This window comes from Berghia stephanieae, chromosome 4 (assembly GCF_034508935.2).
Source record: "Berghia stephanieae isolate SIO BIC M18660-M18661 chromosome 4, UCSD_Bste_1.3, whole genome shotgun sequence".
Taxonomy (NCBI): domain Eukaryota; kingdom Metazoa; phylum Mollusca; class Gastropoda; order Nudibranchia; family Aeolidiidae; genus Berghia; species Berghia stephanieae.
Genome location: NC_088363.1, coordinates 77,729,588 through 77,751,595, shown reverse-complemented (window position 1 = coordinate 77,751,595; position 22,008 = coordinate 77,729,588). Strand labels below are relative to the sequence as shown.

General features: G+C 31.9%; 1 protein-coding gene across 24 annotated transcripts in view; it reads right to left on the bottom strand.

Moving 5' to 3' along the window:
* Positions 1–4,517: 4,517 nt before the first annotated feature.
* Positions 4,518–22,008, bottom strand: part of LOC144971304 (uncharacterized) — a 118,145-nt gene continuing 100,654 nt past the window's right edge. For 12 of the 24 annotated variants that reach the window (XM_078911932.1, XM_078911937.1, XM_078911950.1 and 9 more), the window contains 13 exons: positions 21,933–21,990; positions 17,095–17,230; positions 16,260–16,440; positions 15,077–15,306; positions 14,602–14,658; positions 14,018–14,196; positions 13,376–13,528; positions 12,791–12,992; positions 11,994–12,253; positions 9,895–10,080; positions 8,745–8,824; positions 8,108–8,212; positions 4,518–6,931 (listed from right to left, as the gene is read on the bottom strand). In XM_078911932.1, the coding sequence (XP_078768058.1) occupies positions 6,759–6,931; positions 8,108–8,212; positions 8,745–8,824; positions 9,895–10,080; positions 11,994–12,253; positions 12,791–12,992; positions 13,376–13,528; positions 14,018–14,196; positions 14,602–14,658; positions 15,077–15,306; positions 16,260–16,440; positions 17,095–17,230; positions 21,933–21,990 (2,000 nt within the window). In that variant the 3' untranslated portion in view covers positions 4,518–6,758. Of the gene's footprint in view, positions 6,932–8,107; positions 8,213–8,744; positions 8,825–9,894; positions 10,081–11,993; positions 12,254–12,790; positions 12,993–13,375; positions 13,529–14,017; positions 14,197–14,601; positions 14,659–15,076; positions 15,307–16,259; positions 16,441–17,094; positions 17,231–21,188; positions 21,219–21,633; positions 21,661–21,932; positions 21,991–22,008 lie in introns of all 24 variants that reach the window. The other 12 variants (XM_078911928.1, XM_078911933.1, XM_078911941.1 and 9 more) reach the window with 2 other exon arrangements.

Below are 22,008 nucleotides of genomic sequence, written 5' to 3'. Positions count from 1 at the left end.
ACTGTTGGTAGGAGAAAATAATCAGGCGAAAATGCATTATACATCCAAGCAAAGAGACAACAGGAAGAAATGAGCCAAGGTCAATGTCATGAGACACACAATTAAGTGAACGTGGTGACTGCCAGAGGCATATATTTTAGTATACACAGAGAATCATGACATTTCATTGATTTTAACGATATGCAGATCAATATACTGAGCAAATGTGGGGGTTGACTATTTCTTTATTATATTTTTTTTTGTTAGCAAATATAATACAAATATGATACATATCTAGCTTAAATTTTATACGATAATAGACGAGAGTACAAAAGGCTGAGAGTAACACATGATGTAAAGCGAACATTGAAGCTAGCATAACAAATATGGTCCATCCAATTATAAAATCATATTATATTTTATCCCTTCATTTCTTTCATGATAATATTTTAAAAAAAAATCCAGTTCATTAAAAAATTTCCTTAAGTAGAGTCAGCATAAAACTGTGCCTACATCTTAGTGAATACTAAGCTGCTAGAAGCTGTAATATAGAGAAAGTAAAATACAAAAATAAATATAACAGCTTCGAAAAAGAACAAAATACTACTTTATTACTTGTATTTTTTTTTTCCTTTTTGGTACATTTCTGTTTACATCTAAGAATTTCTCCTTCAGAACAGGATCCCAACCATGATCTGGGGAAATTCAAGACAAAAATCCCCTAACAAACAACAGACTCATAACTGGGCGAGGACAAAGAGTTAAAGCAACACAGAACTAGACAAAACATATAGGTGAATATGACTTTACCTTCCCCGCAAAGGAAGTTGGCTCTAAAATTTATAGTAAAATATAGGGCGTAAAAATGACTCATATAAAAGATACACCACAAAGAAAACTTTTAAAAGATTCATTTTTACTCCCTTTATTTTACTTTTCATTTTATTGACTCATTTAGGCACCTCTACATTTTGAAGTTAGCTATAGCAGGGGCAGCAGCCTTGATTATGTTTTATTTTCATCAAAACATCAACAAAGTTGAAAACTCGAATGGGTTGCTAACCTGTTTGGGATTTTAAGGCGCATGCAACAAACAGCATTTGATTATTTCAGCGCCATTAAACAGAAAGACTACCCATAAGTCCCACCCAGACACCACCACAGAATTCAACTTAAAGGGTTGGATTCAAATGGTTACAAAAGACATATCAATAATTAAAACAAAGGTGGATAGCCCCTCACCCCCTGCACTTCATCACCCAAGAAGAATTCTAACCACAGTAAACTGAAAGGGAAAAAGTAATACAATAAACCTAATTTAAGAACAGAATTTTGAAATTAAGCAATAATACAGCCGCCAAAGCTGTGGCTAACATTCTAATCATCATTCGAAAACAGTATAACAGGTTAGTGATTATTATAAATTTTACTAATCGCACCAAAAAAAACCAACTTGCATTCCTGATAATGAGATAAAATTTAGCTTTATAAGCCCTAAATCAAAATAAGTCGCTGCCTATAGAATGTTTCTCATTCACATTTGAAATGAATGGAGCTCTACCAAAGGACAATGCAGGGTCGAGAAAGATATAAGGTGAACAAATTAGCACAATGTCATTAATCAGATACTTGATCATGTTCAGTGTATTATGAGTTAATTCAAGACATGGTGGCAACCAAAATCCATAGTCAATAACCAATAAAACAACTATCATTCTTGAGTAGACCAATCAGCACAACTGCGAAAGACTAGCATTTATTAAGCATATGAAAAAAAAATTCAAAAAGAATTGTATATTGCAAAGCTGTAAGTGTTACAGTTTCAAAAGACATTTTTTCTCTTCTCGAACTCATTCTGAGCACAAGAATACTGGCAACAACATCAACGTACAATGAACTAAAGGATAAAGCACTTATATTTAGCATCATAAACTTGTTCAATCAGTAAAACAATCATCTGAGTCTTCCAAATTTCTAATTTTCAACTTAAAAACTCGTATCAGTAAAAAGAAGAAATTTAATGACAAAAATGTCAGGGGATAAAAAAACAAACAAACAAATACATTTACAGATAGTATAACATAATAGGACCAAATTAAAAATTGCCATTACCATTATAGGAGTATATTTTAATTAAAAGGTGTGTTTAAAGACATATCAGTAAAACATGACAACAAAAGTGAACAGTTAAAATAAATGAAAGAGGAAAAAGCCAAATAAATAATTATGCTTTGTGAAAAGGAGGAATCTTTTGAGTCCGCAAATAAAGATTATATCATAAAAATAAGGGTTAAAAATCCAGTAACAATTATCAAATCACAGGTTGCTGTTGTAAATTGCAATGCAAATAAAACGACTAATCAGCTTTTCAGGGGAAAAAATGACACAGTTTGACAACATTAAAAAATTACAAAAATACTTAAGGATGCATGATTTACGTTTCTAATAATTTTTAGAAAACGATCATAATGAAAACTGCATAATGGAATCTACCTTGAAATTCCTTTACAAAAGACACACATTTATAGAAAATGCTAGTTAAATCAACAAACAACATTAAAATCATAATTCAACTTATTCATCGGTCACAATTGTAAAAAAAAAAAATAAAAAGAATAAAAAAAGTAAGCAACGAATCTTGAAACAACAATCATTTTGTTTTAGAAATAAAACTTAACAGAAAATTAAAAAAGAGGAATTCATGTTGAATATGAGTCACATGAAACGGTATACATTGCCATTGAAAAATAATGTAGTAATATTTTAGACTCAGAAGAGTTATTTCTGCCACTCTAAAATTTTCGTATTTTATCTAAATCTTCAATTAAATTTGCAATTGCCTTCACTGGCATCTTTTCATGGACATATTGTTCGTTTACATTTTAAAAATATCTCTATTATACTTACAGACTGTTACGCTCAAAATATTTCAAGACTATGTATATTTTAAGTACATCGCCTAAAATGTTGTACATTTATAATTTATTGTTTAAATGCCATTTTTCGCCTTATCTATTAGATCTCCATCATACATACTGGTTGTTAAGCTCAAAATATTGCAGGACAAGGTCTATTTTAAGTACATGGCCTAAAATGTTGTACAATGATTATTCATAGTTGAAATGCCATTTTTTTTTGCCTGTGCTGTCTAAACCTTTTGAGAACTTTAACAACATTGACTCGATCTTGTTTTCGGATTTAAAAAATCAAAATTATATTCCTATCATATGCAATTGACATAATTGAATAAAAACAGACAAGAGAAACTTTTTATTCTAAACAATTGCTAACATTATTTTATTACAAATTATTAATTGCTGTCAAATAATATGATGATTTGTCTGAAAACCAGTGAATCAAACTTCAAAAGTATTTTTTGCTCATGTTTAATAGTTTCTCTATCTCTCTATCTGCTTTATGCACTGCAGCAAGAATACATTATTAACCCTTATGTCAACAACACGCACGTATCATAATTGCTCCAAAGTATCTATTTTTTTCCCCTCGACATTGATGCTGTCGTTAACAGTAATAGAACAAAAACAAAATAAAAGATTATCAACCACTATTTAACAGATGGGACAAATGACTGTTAAAAAAATGACTAATGATATCTCCATCATTGCTGTCATGGATGACAAGAGAAAATAATGTGATTTAAATGGTGAAGATAAAGACACTGTGTTACCAACAGAACCAATATGTGGCAATGGCTGCAATCAAAACCTACACAATGTAACAACTTCACGATTATGTCCTCTTCAATATAATCACTAAAGATGAAGCCAGAGTAAACAAGGTTAATTCTGGCATACAGAGGCAGAGCAACAATACTGACTTGTTTAAATCTAATGACTAGAAGCTAGCAATTTCCATATCTCATTCAGCCTTTTCAGAACTACCATATAAATCTGAATAACATCATTTCTCACTGGCCGGTTTCCCTTTACTTTTTGTTTGTTCCTGTATATTGAAATAACATTTTATCTCTGTCCGGAGATACTGATATATTTCTTCTGTACTGTATATGAAAGACTCCTTTTGTCAACAATGATGATTTTTCTATACCTATACTTTTCTTTTCCAGCTAGATTTAGATTATATTTCTGGTGATGGTGATGGATAAATTATAAATGTTAATTGATTATTTAATGAATAAGCTCTCTCTTTTGAGACATGTATACATTTTTTATTATCTTACACCACTTTTGGTTTTTACTGACGAAATAAATATTTTTATTATTGTTATCAAATAAATCTTGTCTTGATAATTTTAATAGTATTATTGGATTGGCAATTTTTCACGTAGACACTTAGAAAAGTCATGATTGACATTGAACACTTAGATTTAAAGTGAAGGGAAATAAAAACCTAGTGCAAAATAAAAACATGATTGAATTGGAATTGACTAATTTCTAAACGTGAATATTTATAGCTAAATAAGATTTTTATTCAATCAAACATAATGAAATATAGATCATTTTATATTCATAATGCTGGGTTATTCGGTAATTAACTGATCATACATTTTCTGTTCGTTTTCTTTTTTTTTTTTTTTTTTCAATATATATTGGATTTGATGTCATCAGTTTTAAGGCACTCAAATTTGAAGCTTGCTGTGGAACAGATAAATGTCAATGAATGTCTACTAACAAAATTAGATTTTTGAGACATGATGATTTTAATGGAGTAAAAAAGAGAATGTTTTCCCCCCACATTATTAAGCTTTCTCATTGTCTGAAGTATTTTGTTGTTTGTTTTATTTTTAGGAGTTTTTCGGCGCTTGCGACAATACTAAGTCATTTCAGTGCCAATTAAAAGGAAGATGATAAATAGAAAAAGTTGTAGATCTTAAGTTAAAAGTTCCAAAGAAAAAGCAAGACTTGTTCAAAAAGGAAACAGAAGATTCCCCGGGCAATCCACCAATGTGCTTTTTTGACATTACCTAAAAGTCCTATCCCGACACAAGCAAATAATCTCGCCATGCAGGATACACTCAAATGTTTGTCAAGTATGATATAGTTAAAACTGATAGCTATAATAGCACATAACAGAGGGATGATTTACATGAAAATAAAAATATAATGTCTAAAAAAAAAGATACTATACATTTGACTGCCTCCCTCACAGCTAAGAATATCCACCAGGACCAAGAAAAACCAAGCAATCTCAATCTAGAACAAAGACAGAGAGCAACATCGAAGATAAAAAAAACTACGGGGTATAGAAGACACAGCAAGTGGCATCTCTGCTCTGCATGAGAGGTCAGAGAACCTCAAGTATTGACAAATCAAAACAAAATACATTTAAAAATTGGAACTATCACTGAGTAAGAAATGGACAACTCTCTTAACCGTTCAATGGATTGCTGTAGTCATGGTAAGTAAATTAATTATTGGTTTTTAAACATCATAATTAACTTAACTTGGATGGTCAGTTGATAGCGCATTATATCTTATAATCAAAATGTCTCTAATCAAAAGACACTGGTCACAACAATCAAATCAAATAATTGTAGATGGCCTATGGACTCCTTTAATTTTGAAGACTTAAATATACTCACACATTTTAACATGATTAAGAGGTGGCTGGTCATCCTGTCATAGCTTTGTTCCATTTGCATTATATAAACTATTTTGGAAGGATAAAATGGTGAATGTGGTCTAAAAAATGTTTTTAGCTTCTGGCTCAAATAAAACTAGCAAAGAAACTTAAAATATTATAATTATAGAGTCAATTGCATTCTAATGACAGTCCATCCTTTTCAATAAACTGATACTGTCGAGAGTCATTTTGTGTTTAAAGGGGATCAAAAAATATTGCAGATAATCCTTTAGCAATGAAACATATTTATCATACAAAATGCAATTTTACGAGACATGGACATTGTACAAAACATAAGTAATGCTGACATACATTAATTTAAGCCAAAAGTAATATAAAATATGATAATCAACATTTAAAATATTTTTGTATTTGGTCATAGAATTTCGTGATACGAGAATATCATAGTAAAACATTTCCAGCGTTTTTCTTTCCAGACAAGCTCTGATATGTTGATACTCTTCATCAAGTATTTACGACACGATGGAAGAGAATGCCAATTAAAAGATCATGGCAATCCTATATTTCAGACATTCAAAATCTCTCTCTGCATTAGGCTCATCCTTCTTTCCATTCTAGAGGTTCCAGAGGCTCAATTGATAGAGCATTCAAGACTCCAACTTGACTGCTTTATAATCCTAGCTCGTTGGGTTTAAAATTTTTTTTATTGATCTCTCTTGTCTAGCCAGGAATTATTGGGTAGCTAAGTCTGTTAGATATTGAAGAAAATACTTTGTATTAGACTAGCACTCTATCCAAAGGGTAGCAAGCAATTGTTATTGGCCATTTAACAACCGAGAGACTGGGATTAACTTTGCTTCATGGGCTTTCTGGTTCTTATCAACTACTTTTCTCTCCTTTCCAACTTCTTTTTTTTTTAACCTTTAACTTTAAGTCAATAAGTTCCTTTTACTCATATATACTCATCAAAATTCAATCATTTCTTGCTTTTCAATCATCTCATTTCATTCTCTAACAGCAAAGACAACCTTCAACATTTGTGTTATGATCTGCGTGGTCCGTTGCAGGTGGTCAGTAGTCCCACATCTTGTTGACATCAAACCTCACTTCCCTTTACTTTTGGGAAATTGTCAAGAGTGGCCCTGAAGGACATTTCATACAATCTCCTCCACTTTTTGTTCAACTCAAATAAATCTGTAAACTACACATGCTTTTCATCTCTTGTCTTTGGCCAGTTCCATCTGTGAGTATTCCTCTGCTGCCATCATCATTCGATATCGTAGTCGAAGATTGCGTGCCCGGACATGGCTATTGTTGATTTCTTCAGTGTGACTGGCAGGGAACCATCCCTTCTCTCCATCACGAATTCTTTCTCCCATGCACCATCCTGTGATAAAAGATCAAAATAAAGTTATAAATGAGACAGTTATCAATTAACTTCATATTTTTTAATGGTACTTTACATTTATTGTGCTTCTTGAATTTTAAAAAGATTGTTTCAATATAAAAATATGGTCAAATACCATAATAATGGCATATTTATGACCAGGGAAAAATTGAACATAAATGCGTTTAGTGTTCTAAGGATTTAGACTCAATCTAAAAAAAAAATATGTAAGCATTTATGTAGCTTAGTATCTATTGAATGTGTTCAAAGACTTTTACAAAGATTCCCAAACCAACAGGACTGAAGATGTGGATGAGACGTGACATCTATAAAGCGCTTTTATCATTTCTTTTCGTCAGTGACAATGCTGTTGCTGACCAGGAACTCATTTTATACCTGAGTATGGCGACTAAATGTGAGAAAGACCACAGTGCCCCAGGTCAATTCATTGAGAGATACAAAAATTGGTTGATTTTAAAATTGTACACCTGTAAGTCTGAAATAGTTAAAACTGCTGAAACTAACTATATAAATTAAAGGGGATCAAAGTGACAATACGGAAGACAAACATCTCAGGAACAAACCCTTCACCGACACATAAAAATGAAAATTTTTGATGTGCAGGTAAGGTGGTGCTGACAAATAAAGTAAGGGAAAGAAGTCAAAGCCTTTACGAGTTCTAAACAAAAGCAAAAATACCACATTGAGGGCAAATGCCTTGAGAATAGGAGAGATCTGGTCAGAATTTATGACTTTGCCATTGATGGAGATTAGAAAGTTTGACATATACAGCTTGTTCTCGAAAACTGTTGTGCCTTATTTACATTTACTGTGCAGTATACACATATTTATGAATGAGAGCAAGATTTATTTCTGTAAAAAAAAATCAAAACATCTTTATCTTCAATAGTTTCTGAATACCACAGAACACCTTTGATTTTCCTTTGAGGAACACCAAATGAGTGCTTGGCATTAGGTTATCAGTTGTAGGGATAACAAGGTTTTCAGTGCATTTATACATGAAAATATTTTGATCCAGGGATAAAGTTGGTGACAAGAAAGATTGGCAATATAGTGAAACGGGAGGAGGGGCAGAGGCATTATAGATACTTTACTATATTCAAGTATTAAAATCGGATAGAATCAATGAACTTTTAATGAAATATAAAATAATACCATCGGCCAATTTTTTGGTGACGTTGACAACATCTGACTCCTCTAATGTGAGCTCATCAGGTTGAGTGGCTAGATATTTCCTTACACACTGGAGTTGTGGGCAATCTAAGATGGTAACAAGATTCAAATTGGTATCAATAGTTATGTCATTTCCTTTTTCGACTTTTTAAAAAAAAAAAAAACAAAAGATAAATTTAGTCATTATGCTTTAATAAAATCACAAATTCTTTGACATTGACTATCACAATATAAAAAAAGTGTAATTCTTAAAGAAGTATTGTGACAAACATTTATCAACGGCACACCCTAAGAGATAATGGCAAGCAAGGGCAGATGATTAGGGACTATATAAGTGCTTGTTATATTATCATTATTATTATTAATACTGTTATCATTATTATTATTATTATTATTATTATTATTATTATTATTATTATAAACAAAATACAATATAAAAAAAACAAGCCAAAAAAATAAATTTTTAAAATATTATTTTTCCCCCCTGAATCTGATGATCGCTGTAATATGTCCTGAAAATATATGGATTTTTAAATATAATAACAAGAACATCTGTTCAAGATTTTTCTCAAAACCAGTTGGTGTAGTATAGCAATATTGTAAACAAACATCTATTTACCCCAAACATCGTAAATCCTCTCCATGTCAGAGTTGGACTGTGTAGGCATTATCGCATCAATCCAACGACTTCTTTCACTCCTGTAAAAAAAAAAATAATTGAAAATTATGCTGCCTCATAATACAAATTAAGTCACAAGTCCCTTTTGATTAGCTATATGTGACTTATTATTCACAGCGTGATTGACAAAACTTGAGTTTTAAGTTTGGAAATAAAAAGAAAATGGAAAAATTAGCTTAAAAATTAATGGCATTTGTTTTGTTTGTTGTTTTTAAGGGTTTTACAGCCCTTGCAACATATTTAGGTCAAATCAGCGCCAGTAAAAAGGAAGAAAATGGGATAGTAAAAAAAGTTCTAGGAGTACAATCTGAGCACTCAACAAGAAGTAAGACAAAGGGGAATTGGTTCAAATAGGGAACAGATGTAGATTTCAAGAGCATATCATCAATGTACTTAGTTTGAGATCACCTAAAAGCCTCATCCAAACATCAGCACAGGATCCCACTAAGAGGAGCAAACTCAAATGTTTATAAACACAAAACAAAAAAAAAACACACATAACTATTCAGTACATAACAGAGAGATGTTTTACAATGAAAAAAAAATATCACCTCCCAAAATTAACCCTATACATTTGACTGTTTCTCTCTCAGTTAAGGACTCCTGAAAGGGCCAGAACAAAACTAAGTAATCCCAATCCAAGACAACGACAGAAAACAACTTGGAAAACAGAATTAGGGGGATAGAAGAGACAGTACTATGGGAGGTCAGGTACCTCACCCAGTTAATGGTATTTACCAATATGTTAAGAAGTTTGATTGAATAGTTTGAGGGTCTTAAGCAATAACAACATAGAAAAGTCCTTAGAGCCATTCAGCCCATGGAGCCGGAGTTTATCCCAGTCTCTATAGCAATTGCTTGCTATTCTTTCGATAGGACGCTAGTCTATTGCAAAGTACTTTCCACAAAATCTAACAGAATCAGCTACCCATTCACTGCTGGGTGGACAGGGGGGGGTCGGAAAAAAAAATCTCGATTGCACCCAGGATCGATTATGGACCCTTTGCATGTAAAGTGAGTGCTCTACCAACTGAGCTATCAGGACCCCCAACAACAACATACTAAAAATTAAAATTTGATTGAAACTTACTCTGACTTGCAAGCCAACACCAGCTCCACCTGCTTATTATCGTGATTTGCCAACATGGCCAAAAACAAGAGATTGGTCAACCCAGTGGCAGTGCCCTGGGCAATATGACGTGACTTGTCTGGATTGTCGATGGCTTCCACATGAAGCGAGTTGCGCTGGCAGTAGTCCCGCACTGAAAAAGTATGACTGACCAAGAGAAAATGAGACAAATTCATACACCATCAATATTTAAATTCATTTAGCTAATGTCCTGCAAATGTTTTTTGATTTCACATTTCATTTGGAACATTGTCTTCATTAAAACAATGTGGTTGTGTGCCTATGACACTTGCTTTTAGATTGGACAGTCCTGGGTTCAAGCCTCGCTCAATGCATAGTAGAGTCCTTGGAAAACTCTTAACTCACATTCTCTCACAATACTCATGTGTAAAATGAGTACCTGGCCGTTAACAACGTTGTCTCAGTTGGAAAAAATTGTAATATCACCTAACAGGCATCATGTCTTGTTCTATATGTTATTTTTTGCAGTTGGTGAGGGATCCTTTGTAAAGCGCTTTGAGCAAGTTTAGTGGATATTGCACTATATAAAAGCTCAAGTTTTTTGGGGGTTTTTTTTTTAAGTAAAAATTGCCAACAAGAAGCTTATTTTCTATGTTCATGCCACAAACTCAATAAGAATGAAATTATGAAATTTTATTGATATTTATAGAGCAAGCAACAATTTTAAAAATGTATCCACTTCCACAAGTATTTCCAAAAGAAAGTTGTAGTATTTCCCACAAAAACTGATTAATAATGATAATTTTAAAAAATAAAAAAAAATCAGAAAGCAATTAAGTATTCAAGAATGGTTTTAAAAAATAGTTAAACTATTCCAAAGCAATTAAAACTTCATCCACAACAAAATATCACCTCTCTTTCTATTATCTTTAACAATTAAGTACCTTCCAAACATTAGCTTAGCTAAGATGCGTAAACTTAGTAATTCGTTTCTATATAGTTTCTCTTTTTTAACAACTGAATACTGCGGTTCTTGCGAAGTATCTGGCAGTTGTAAAATAGCCCATGGCCAGTCGCTCAATGCTTAGAATTCAATCCTTGGCGTAGACTGACCTTTATATTTGTTGAAGATTTGTTGCTAACCAGTATTGTTTTTTTTTGTGAGTGGCTTTGTATTCTAGTGGTATGACAACAGTAGGTTCTGAGTTCAAGTCCTGCTATGGGCAGTGACAAGTTCAGTCCCTGGAAAGCTCTTGAGTTACATTCCGCACCATAATTTGGTGTAAAATAGAATCATGTTGTCCCTGATAAAAATTTTTTTAAAACTTAAATGATTGCATGGCTAAAAATAAGTCCAGTTGAGATTCCCATGTGAATTATATGACTATGGTCATGTGTTGTGTCACAAAATCAGTATTGATATCACTGCTCTAAATATGGGGAAAATTTTTAATTATTTTGCTACTGTTACCGTCAATGTGCATTCATTCATTCTTTTTAGGATGTAATCAACAAGACAGACATATGTTATTTCTATCCAAAATGTAATCAGTAAGAAATTAGCATAATGTGACGTTGAAGGAAAATGTGATGAGCTTTATAAAATTCTTCTTGTTTCATTATCATTTTTTCAACATTGATCTAAACCTCAATGCCCGTTCTGAATATTTTTTTTGTATCTCTACCAAACTCACTTAACAAAACTATCAATAACCTGCTAAAGCTCTTAAAAAATAAATCAATGATAAAATATATCAACGATCAAACCATCAATACTTTATTTTATCTACTCTTTTTAGGTGACTGTTACACTACTTAATAGATGAGACAAAATGCTGCAAAATTAAACCCTGGTCAAATTGATATTTTAAAAAGCAGGTGCTAAGAGCGAAAACTTTGAAAGAAAATATTATTCTAAAACATAGTCGAAATGGGTATTCTGGCAAAAGTCACTCCTATGATTTCTTTAAAGTACTCATTCGAAAACAGGAATATTGCCACCTTTCTCCCCACCTCCCCCTTAGCATAATAACCCAGCGAATTCGATTTATTCAAAAATAGTTTTTAACAGGTAATAATTTCTTCTATTTAAAACTCACCCTTTCTTCTTGGTCAGTAACAGTAGATCATTGAATAGAAATAAGTATACATGCTCCTTATTGCTGCCTAAAAGTTTGCTCAGAGGTTTCCGTGTTGTTCCCTCTCCTTTAATGAGAGTAAGTTCCCCTTGTTTCACCAGGAATCGTGAGGCCGAAACAATTGGAAATTCTTTTATTTTAAATTCCAAATTGCCGGCCAAGAGGCACATTTGCTCAGCTTGTTGAATCTTCTTGGCTGCTTCATCACAATGCTTGGCAACCTGATCAAGAAAGAAACAGATGTAAAAATAAAAATAATCCAGCAGGAATAATATTGATTAATTGTACTTTTATGATGTATACACAAGATCATTATTACTATCATCACATTTGTGAATATAATTGTGAATAATAAGAACCAAAATAATAATAATTATAAGAATCCCAAGCTTCTTCAACTCCTTTACTTAGAGTCTGGCTCTATTGTCAATAGCTAAAAAAAAGGATAACCATAGCTTTAAAACAAATAATAAAATACTTAACGTAAAAACAATTTTAAAAAACAACAATTTTAAAATGTAATATGATGGGTGGAATCTAGAATAATGGGAGAAGAGGCCTGATTAGGTCTTGTTATTTCTTTATTGTTTCTTTTTTTTTATTCTGACTATTGATCGAACAAAAACACTATTTTCATTGATGAACATTTCTCCTTTTCACACTCTCCTTATTTTGACCTGCTGAAAATATCTATATATTTCCTAAGCCCCAAGATAACATTTCGAAGACAGATTATCTTCTAGTAAAAAAAAGCCCACCTTGGTGAGAGCCTCAAAGGCTTTTCTGGCACTTGAGTGTTGAGGCGTCCCAGGCTCCAGTCTGTGGCAGATGGCATCCACTAGGAGAGGGAGGCGAGTGATTCGCTGCATAGGAAGGAGGAGAAATGAAGCCAAAGGCAGGAACTGGCAATTGGGATTTTGTTCCAGTCGCTTGACAGCATCACTGAATTCTGAATTTTGTCTGAAAAGTAAGTAGAATATTATATTTTTGACAAGGTGGAAGACAAAGCCACTTTCCATTTCTGCTTACAAGCTATGTGAATCGTATTGTTTTTGTCTCTTTGTTTTCAACATTATAAGGAAATGAATGGACATTTTAAAATTTGATAGTGAAGGTATATTAGGGGTTAAAAATCCACATTAAAATACACGATGGAGTTTAGGAACACATTAAAAAGCAGTGACTAAAGTTAACTTAATACAGAATAATAGGACATTTTTCTTATTAAATTTCAACACATGGGCTATAACTTCAATCTACAAAAAAAAATAAATGAATTACAACTGATAAAGTTCTCTACACTGACTCAATGTTTGAAAATCCTTAATTGATGAAGGACTTACTTGAGCGAGTTGAGAGCCCTATCTTGGAAAGCCTGGTTGCGGCAGTACCTTACATAGGGTTCAAAATTTTTGTTTGCATGTTTGACTATTATGTCACATACGTCCTTCTGAAGAATGGATTCCTGCCAACGGGACTCCAAATCTGACAAGAAACTGGAGATGGGAAAATTGATATGAAATGAGCCTTTGTTGCTGAAAGTAATTCAAACAAACCTTATGATTTAGCTAAGGTTGTCATAAAAATGAGGAAATCGATATTTTAAAAATTGAATAATAATAACCCAACCATGCCTTAATAGTGATCTGATTGTAGCAGTAGTATGTACTACTGGCAACTGCTAAATAAAACCCTTTAATAGTTCATCTTTATTTTTTTAATGTCATCATAAAAGTCGCCTAGCAAGAGTAATAACGTTTCCCTTTGATCTTGAAAGAATTTTATGGATAACTTTTGCTGCCTGATAATGTAAGATGGTAAAAGTAAAAAAAATCAATGCTCCTTCAAGCTAGTTTAAAACAAGATAATGATAAATAATTTGTGAGAAGCAGGAATATTTCCAAAAGCGTTCTAATCTTAATTATTATTGTGATCACATGCCAAATTTAAGTTGAATAAACATGGCTTTAAAATATGCTCCTTACTTTGAGCTGATGTCTTTAATGCTGCCAATATTTGAAAATAGAATGGTTCTATCTCTTCTTGTAATGACACAGCGGTCGGAATGATCAGCTGCAAATTCTGGAGCTGACACAAAGACGTTGATGAGGATTTTGAGGGACTTGAGGTATGATGCTTCTGATGTCATGATTTCAAACATGGCCTGTATGTCAATAAAATCGATGTATTGTGTCAATTATTTTTCTTTTAAATCATAAAATAACACTACAAAGGGTCTTTAATATGATGATGAGAAAAGACAAACCTGCCATTTGTGCTATAATATATTCACACTTGATGACATAATTAGAACAACAGTTCGAAAAAAAATTATAAACAAATCCTACCTATCATCATCATCATCATCATTATCATTATTATTATTATTATTATTATTATTATTATTATTATTATTATTATTATTATTATTAAAATCTTCAACATCCTCATTATCATTGTTATTATTATCAATATTAATATCAATATTATTATTACTACCATTTTAAACTCTTTCACTAGATTACCAGTAAATTCATTTTTTTTTAAACGTGTGTCTAAATTCCACTACCTCTTGAATCTTCTTTTCCTGATCTGTAAGCTCTTGAAGAAGTCCACTCTTAATCACCTAGAAGAACAAAATAAATAAGAATCAGTGAGTTTGGCCAGATGCCGGATATTTACAAAACTAATGAAATGGAGAATCTCAGCCTAGTTGTTACCATTATATTAAAAATAAAATATGAAGGACAAAATAAAAACATGAGCATTTAGTTTCAAAATTATAATCTGATTGGTGTTGATAACCAATATACTATTTTCACGATTCCAATACTACTCATATTTATGTAGTTGGTTTTATTTTAATTTTCAATTTGCAAGATATATCAACAACAAAAAAGAGAAAATAAAACCAAAAAAAAAAACAAACAAAAAAAAAAAAAAAACCCCAAAAAAAGAAGAAGAAGAATTTAATGAGTTCAATTATTACTGGTGAAAATTTTATGTAGCAGATTGTATTCAGAAATTCTCTAAAAAAATCTTACCTCAGGCATTTGACACCATAAGGCTCTGTGTAAATTGCCACCATTTTTAAAAACGTCTTCAATGACAGATCGTCTCTGTGGCCTGTCTATAGGTACAGTGTCTTTGCGTAGTTCCTCCTGACTACTATTGCTAATGTTGCTGCTGCTACTGCTTCCTGGAGGCTTGGAATGGGTTCCACTTGTAGAATTTTTTTCCAGAAGACGTTCAACATCCTCATATACTGAATTGGCTGAAAGGTAAAAGCATAATAAGAATAATACAGTTTTAAACATATCTGAAGAAACGATTGAATTCTAAATTAATGTAATTTAGATAGTTGCAAAATCAAGAAATAAAATGCAATATCAAAATAAAGTAATAATTATAAAAATCAAAATCAAAAGTGACAGTTTATGCTGCTCATCACAATTTTGTTGTTGTTTATTTGTTTTTTGGGTTTTTTTTAATATTTTTTTTTTTTTTTGGTTACCCTTTTTTCTAACACGGCCTTGCAGGAGGTTTTTCGTTTCTTTTCAGCACTTACAGCTTTTAAAGGCAATTTCAGAACCAGAAAAAGGAAAATAAAGCCATATAATGATATAAAGAGTATTCCGAATTGAAACCGGAAAATGGGCATACCTTTTGAAAGAAAAAACTCTTTTTTTTCTATTTGTAAGCACAGAAACTAAATTTAGTTTTATTCCTTGTGAAATTTCAGTATCATCAATGAAGGCAATATTGTTTTTGAGATGATAATTCAAATCACAGGATGTTCAAAGCGGGAGGTCAAATATTGTTCAATCTGGTGCCATCTGACTTTTACCTGTTTTACCTTAAATTGTGATTTAGGGGGAAATGGTACAAGGAGGAAGAAGAGCTTGTTGAGGAAGTTCAAAGCTTGTTTTTCAAATATTGATGAAAACATTTTTTGGTTGGGTATCTATTCACTTTTGTCATGTTGGCAAAAATGCATTGATCTGCATGGAGACTTAATTGAAAAGTAGCTAAAGAGAGACTCTCTATTAAATGTGAGGTTTAAGTGGATGTAATCAAAACTTTTGAGTTATGACAAGATTCTGGTTTCTTTTCAGACGTCCCTCCTATAAATCGACACTGCAAAAATATATCTCTTAAATAAGAAAATTATATGACAAAAGACAATCATGTGCTAAATGACAAACTCTGTTATTTCCACCAACTCACCATCAGCAGATTCCTTTTCTAGTTCCAAATATTCTTCATCAGACAAATCACCGGGTGACATTCCCTTGTTGGACCGGATGTTCTGGATCATCTTATCCTTTGAGTACCACTGATACAAAGGTTCAGACTCAAATTTACTGACGTATATATCAGATGCTTTACCATAGATTTGCTCATCTTCCTGTTTTAGAAAGCATGAAATGTTGGAATTTTAATTTTCTTAATAAAAGCAATCTGATTTCTGTTAGGATTTCCGTTGAAATAAATGTGATGATCCTCTAATAAATGAGTTAAATATGTTCAACACAGTTGAAATCATAGCCAAAGTGGCTTAAATGTATTTATAATAACATATTTGGCATGCCATATTACAGGTTTTGTTGAAATGAGTGAATTTCAGCAAATCTCTTTTATCTAGAGACTTAAATATTTTCTTTTTATAAATGAAACACGATGTTCTGAATGACTTGATTATCAAAAATTATTTGACAGCAAAAGCATCCTTTTCATCACTTTGATATAAGATGATGATTTGAGCTTTCCGATAATTTTGGTATAAGATGATAATTTGATATTTCCAATAATTTTGGTATAAGATGATAATTTGATCTTTCCAATAATTTTGGTATAAGATGATAATTTGATATTTCCAATAATTTTGGTATAAGATGATAATTTGATCTTTCCAATAATTTTGGTATAAGATGATAATTTGATCTTTCCAATAATTTTGAAATGACCCAAGTTTTGAAAAGGACATTCAGCTAAGGCTAAACCTTTCAATTTTTGCCATTTCTTCGACACATTCAGTATTCAAAATAACCTGTACACCCACCAGGTCAACATAGAGACTGTCATCCCCATCTTGTCCATGCAGCTCTGGAAAGGCTGAAATGTCTGGGTACATGTAAGTAGAAGCTGTTGAGGCAGAGGATGACGGGCGGGAGGTGGATGTGGCAGCTGAACGTCGACTGGAAATAGTGGATGGAAAATAGAAAGGAGGCAATCAACGACTCGTGAAAGAACGATGGAAAGTGATACTGTTTGCCATACTATTTGGAGTGATTGGATGAAGAAAACAAAATTACTTTTATTCAAAGGAATTCAGATACTTTTTTTTTTACAATTGCAAAGATAATTGTCTTTACAGCACAAAAAGGATAATATTCGTCCAGAATTACACTTGGGTGTTGTCAAACTATTGACTGCATTATATCCCTTAAAGTGAGAATGACTTTCATATGAAGGATTACAATACTTATCAAAAAGATAACAATTTTGTATTTAAGCATTTAGTATTATCTTCATAACAGATTCCATAACTCAGCTGAGATGATGACATTTAAAGAAAACGCACGCACACACACACACACACACACATACACACAAACACACACACACACCCACACACACTCAAACAACCACACTCACACTCCCCTTCCCCTTCTTCCTCTCTCTCTCTCTCTCTCCCCCACTCTCTCTCATTCTCTCTCTCTCTCTCTCTCTCTCTCTCTCTCTCTCTCTCTCTCTCTCTCTCTCTCTCTCTCTCTCTCTCTCTCTCTCTCTCTCTCTCACACACACATACGTATATATATACACACACCACACATACACTATTCAATTTCTTTTCCTCTCTCAAACGTGTCAAACTAAGGATTACTTAACATGTACATTAAAAAAAGACCAAAAATATTTTTTTTAAAGTCAAATAAAATAAAAGTAATAACAAAACAACATCAACAAATTAATGTTCTGGTCTGATAATGAGATATCTACAGAGTATATTAAAAGTTCTCAATAACATCCATGACTTAGAACAAGTGAGTAGATTGTTCATAAACAGAACACATCTGGAGACTATGTAAAGATAATTACATTGACATTGGATGAATACTGGAAACTTAATATCCTGACTGATCTGGATTTTATTTGACTGCAATTGTTATTGATCTATTGGAATTCGTACTGAACTATTTAGGTTCTATTTCGTATTTAATGGTGTGGTAACATTATTCCATGTATGCATCTTTTTAATTGCTTTTTATCAAATGGTCATTTGGAACTCAATGTGTTCTCCTGTTCTTATCCTTAATTATTTACTGTTTTATTTATTTTGTTATGGTCTTTTAAGACGAATATTCAACAGTTAATATCTATTTAACAAGTGTTTTATAAAATGGTCCTTTTATATGTTTTGGAAAATGGTCCTTTTATATGTTTTGGACAGCTCTTTGTAATATTTAGCTTACTCTATTGATTATGATTTATGATCCATTATAAATTCTATTTTTAATTATTTATTTTTAGAATCTAGCTATTGAGTGGATTTTATTGATTACCTCAGATTTTAAAAATTAAACATTTATGTTCATGAAATTCCATTTTCATTTCTTTTTTACGCTTGTTTCAATGTCTTATAAAAAACAGCATTAAGTAATATAGTAATATTTTATTTCAGTTCGTGAGTTGGAATTAAGCAATTGCCTCAGTCATTAATAGTTGTTTTCAGATTTCACCCCTTTTTGTTGTTAGAAGCGTTTCATAGTGGTTTATATAAACCGTTTTGAATCTTATGTTTATTATAGAAGAAAATAGATATGAAGTATTAAAAAAATACGACGTGAAACGGAAGATATACAAGAGAATTTTTAAAAAATGATGATCAAATGTAGAAGTTGGATTCATGACACGTAAACAATATTAAGAAAGACATATCTTACGAGAACAAGAAGCTTTGACAAAGAACAAAGCAAATGTGAAGCAGTAAGATTTATAATGACAATAATAATAATAATAATAATAATAATAATAATAATAATAATAATAATAATAATAATAATAATAATAATAATAATAATAATAATAATAATAATAATAAGGTAAAAAGTCCACAAATTTATAACTTGAAAATAGATGCTTCCTTGAAAATGAAAGATGATATGTCATACATGAATATATTAACAGATTTTCTTTTAATAATGTTCAAATTGATTTTTTAGAAAAGGTCTAACTGGAATACTTTTTATTTCTAAGTTTTATAAAATCTGATTGCAAGTATTTACTAATTTACTTAACATGATCTCCAAAAATGCTCCCTTTTGATGTTGAATCAAGAGATATTTTTATTTATAGGTGTTCAACAATATTCACTCAAAATGAACTTCACTACAGACCCCCCCCCCCCACCCCAACTCCCCCATCAACATAACAGAAATTTAGAGGCTTTTGTTTCCTCGGCATATTTTCTCAGTGACCATATTCAATATCTTGGGCTTCTACGAGTATATAGAGCAATATCCCCTAAATGTGTGCAAAGCTCTTTAAAAGAGATCCCTAGCCAACAGCAACAATTAACATGTAGAACGATACATGACACCTATTAGGTGATATTTCAGTTTTATTTTTTTTCCTACAGATACAACGCTGTAAATAACCAGGTACTCATTTTACACTTGAGTTTGGTGAGAAAACGTGAGCAAAGAGTCTTTTCCAAAGACTCAAATATGCACCGCTCAGATCAGGACTAGAACCCAAGATCTTCTGATCTGAGGGCAAGTGTCATACTACAAGACCACATTAGCATTTCATTACAAAGTAAAGCATCGTACTGCTTGACCATACATTGAATATTATAACCAACACAAACATAAATCAAAAGCCTTTATATAAAAAATAATTCAAAAAGATAAACATGCATCATACATATTGTACTTGAAAGCAACGGACTAAAGCAATCCGATGATACATGCATTCCTTTACTGGTAGTCTTCGTAGCATGTCATTTTTATCTTATCATCATTCAACAACAAATTGTGTGTTGGGGGGGGGGGGGGGGGGGGGGGGGTAGGATAAGGAGATTCCATAACATTGCCAAGAGGGGAATATTAAATGATCGTTTCTTATTTTTTCATTTCTTTTCTTCTCCTTTTATCAATATTATACCTTGTTTATAAAGTATGCATTAAAAGTTGAGTTGAATATAAAAAAGATAGATAAATACAATCCGTCCAGCACAAATGATTGTTTATCATGAATAATTTTTTAATTAAATGTGGTTTCTCTACCAACTCACAGAAGCTAGTCTTTATCTGTCGCTGTAAAAGCTCATATCTATTCTTTTTTTTTATAAAGGTTACTCAAGACAAACAAAACGGATCACACTGTATCAATCCTATCGAGCACACAGTGTGCCTGGCTGAACAATATTAAGCAGGGTTGAAATTCAGAATTAAACTGCAATTTTGAAGTTCCTTCTATACAATTTAAAAACCAGCCTTGTTTTTAACAGTCTTTATAGTGGTTTGTAATTTAATTCACTCGGTTTCTTTTCTTTTTGTCAATTAAGCTACAATAACATTATGCTAGAGCCTAAGGACTCTTATGATAATGGAGAGGGCCAGAGGATATGTTTATGGATGCATGTGCACTAGATAAGGATTTAACAGGTCCCTTATTTTTTAATCCTCTAATTTTTTTCTATTTTGGCTGGAGAATAAAATATCATCTACATATTTAACGTAATTTTTAAAATGCTTGAAAGAAATATTGATGCAGTCTATCCCCCCCCCCCCCTCCCAACCCTCTCTCTCTTTCACTCTCTCATGCACACACACACACACACACACACACACACACACACACACACACATCCACATCACTATATCATAATCAGACTTATATTCTCATATACAATTATCCTATGGATGCATTTGACTCATGCAATAGGTCTCAGATTTTGACATGCTTTAAATGAACACAGGAAAATAAATATTTTCAAACAGTAAATAGCCTTTGCGTAATGAAAATGTTTTTCTTTTCATGAAAAATCCCAATAAACAAGCCTGCACCTCATTCTATGCATTACAGCATTCAAAACTAAAGGTCATTCAAAGTACAGCTCCAACCAATTTGTTTGTTTCTGTTTATTACCTTCGTCTTTTAACCTTTGTATATTTTGAGCTGAAAGTTAAGATGATTTTACAATATACAAATAGTGACATTTAAAAAAAACAAATTGAGAAGAACAATATTCAGAGCAATAACAAGTCGATCAGAATACACATCACAAACATTTGCGAGTGAAAATTTAACAAAAAGTATTTTTCAAATAAATGAACGTAATTTGTAAATGAAGATGACAAAAAGAAAATAATATTTTTCAAAATGAAAAAAAAAAAGAAAAGAAAAGAAAATCCAACAAAACCCAACGCAAATGATTTTTTTTAAACGGGAAGAAAGAAACGAACATCAAATGAAATAAAATCAACAGAAGTGGGCAAAAACATTTATAATATTGACAACATGACAGATTTAAATTTTGGATTGAGGGGAGTAACACACTTCTGGGTGGTGGCTCTCAAAAACAATTTCTTACCCAAATAAAGACTTTCTGCGTTTGCATCTAGAGGTGAATGCGAGGAAAATATCAGAAAAGTTGATAAAGATGAATGACAACTATTACTGTAACCATTAAAAAAAATACTGTTTCACTATTTTAAGAATATCAAATAAAAGATTGAGAAATACTAAAATCTCATTTTAACAATGAAGTATACTAAACTCCAAATGCAAATAATACCTCCGTAGTCAAAAATATGTATGATATGCTGTTTTAGACTTTAATGCTCTGGACATTATGCATTTTAATTTTTTTTTTGAAAAGTATGAACTTACTCAGCCTTTTCAATGCGTTCCAAGGTCTGTGCAGAAGCTGGATCATAATCAATGTACTCTTTGAGGACAAAAAAAA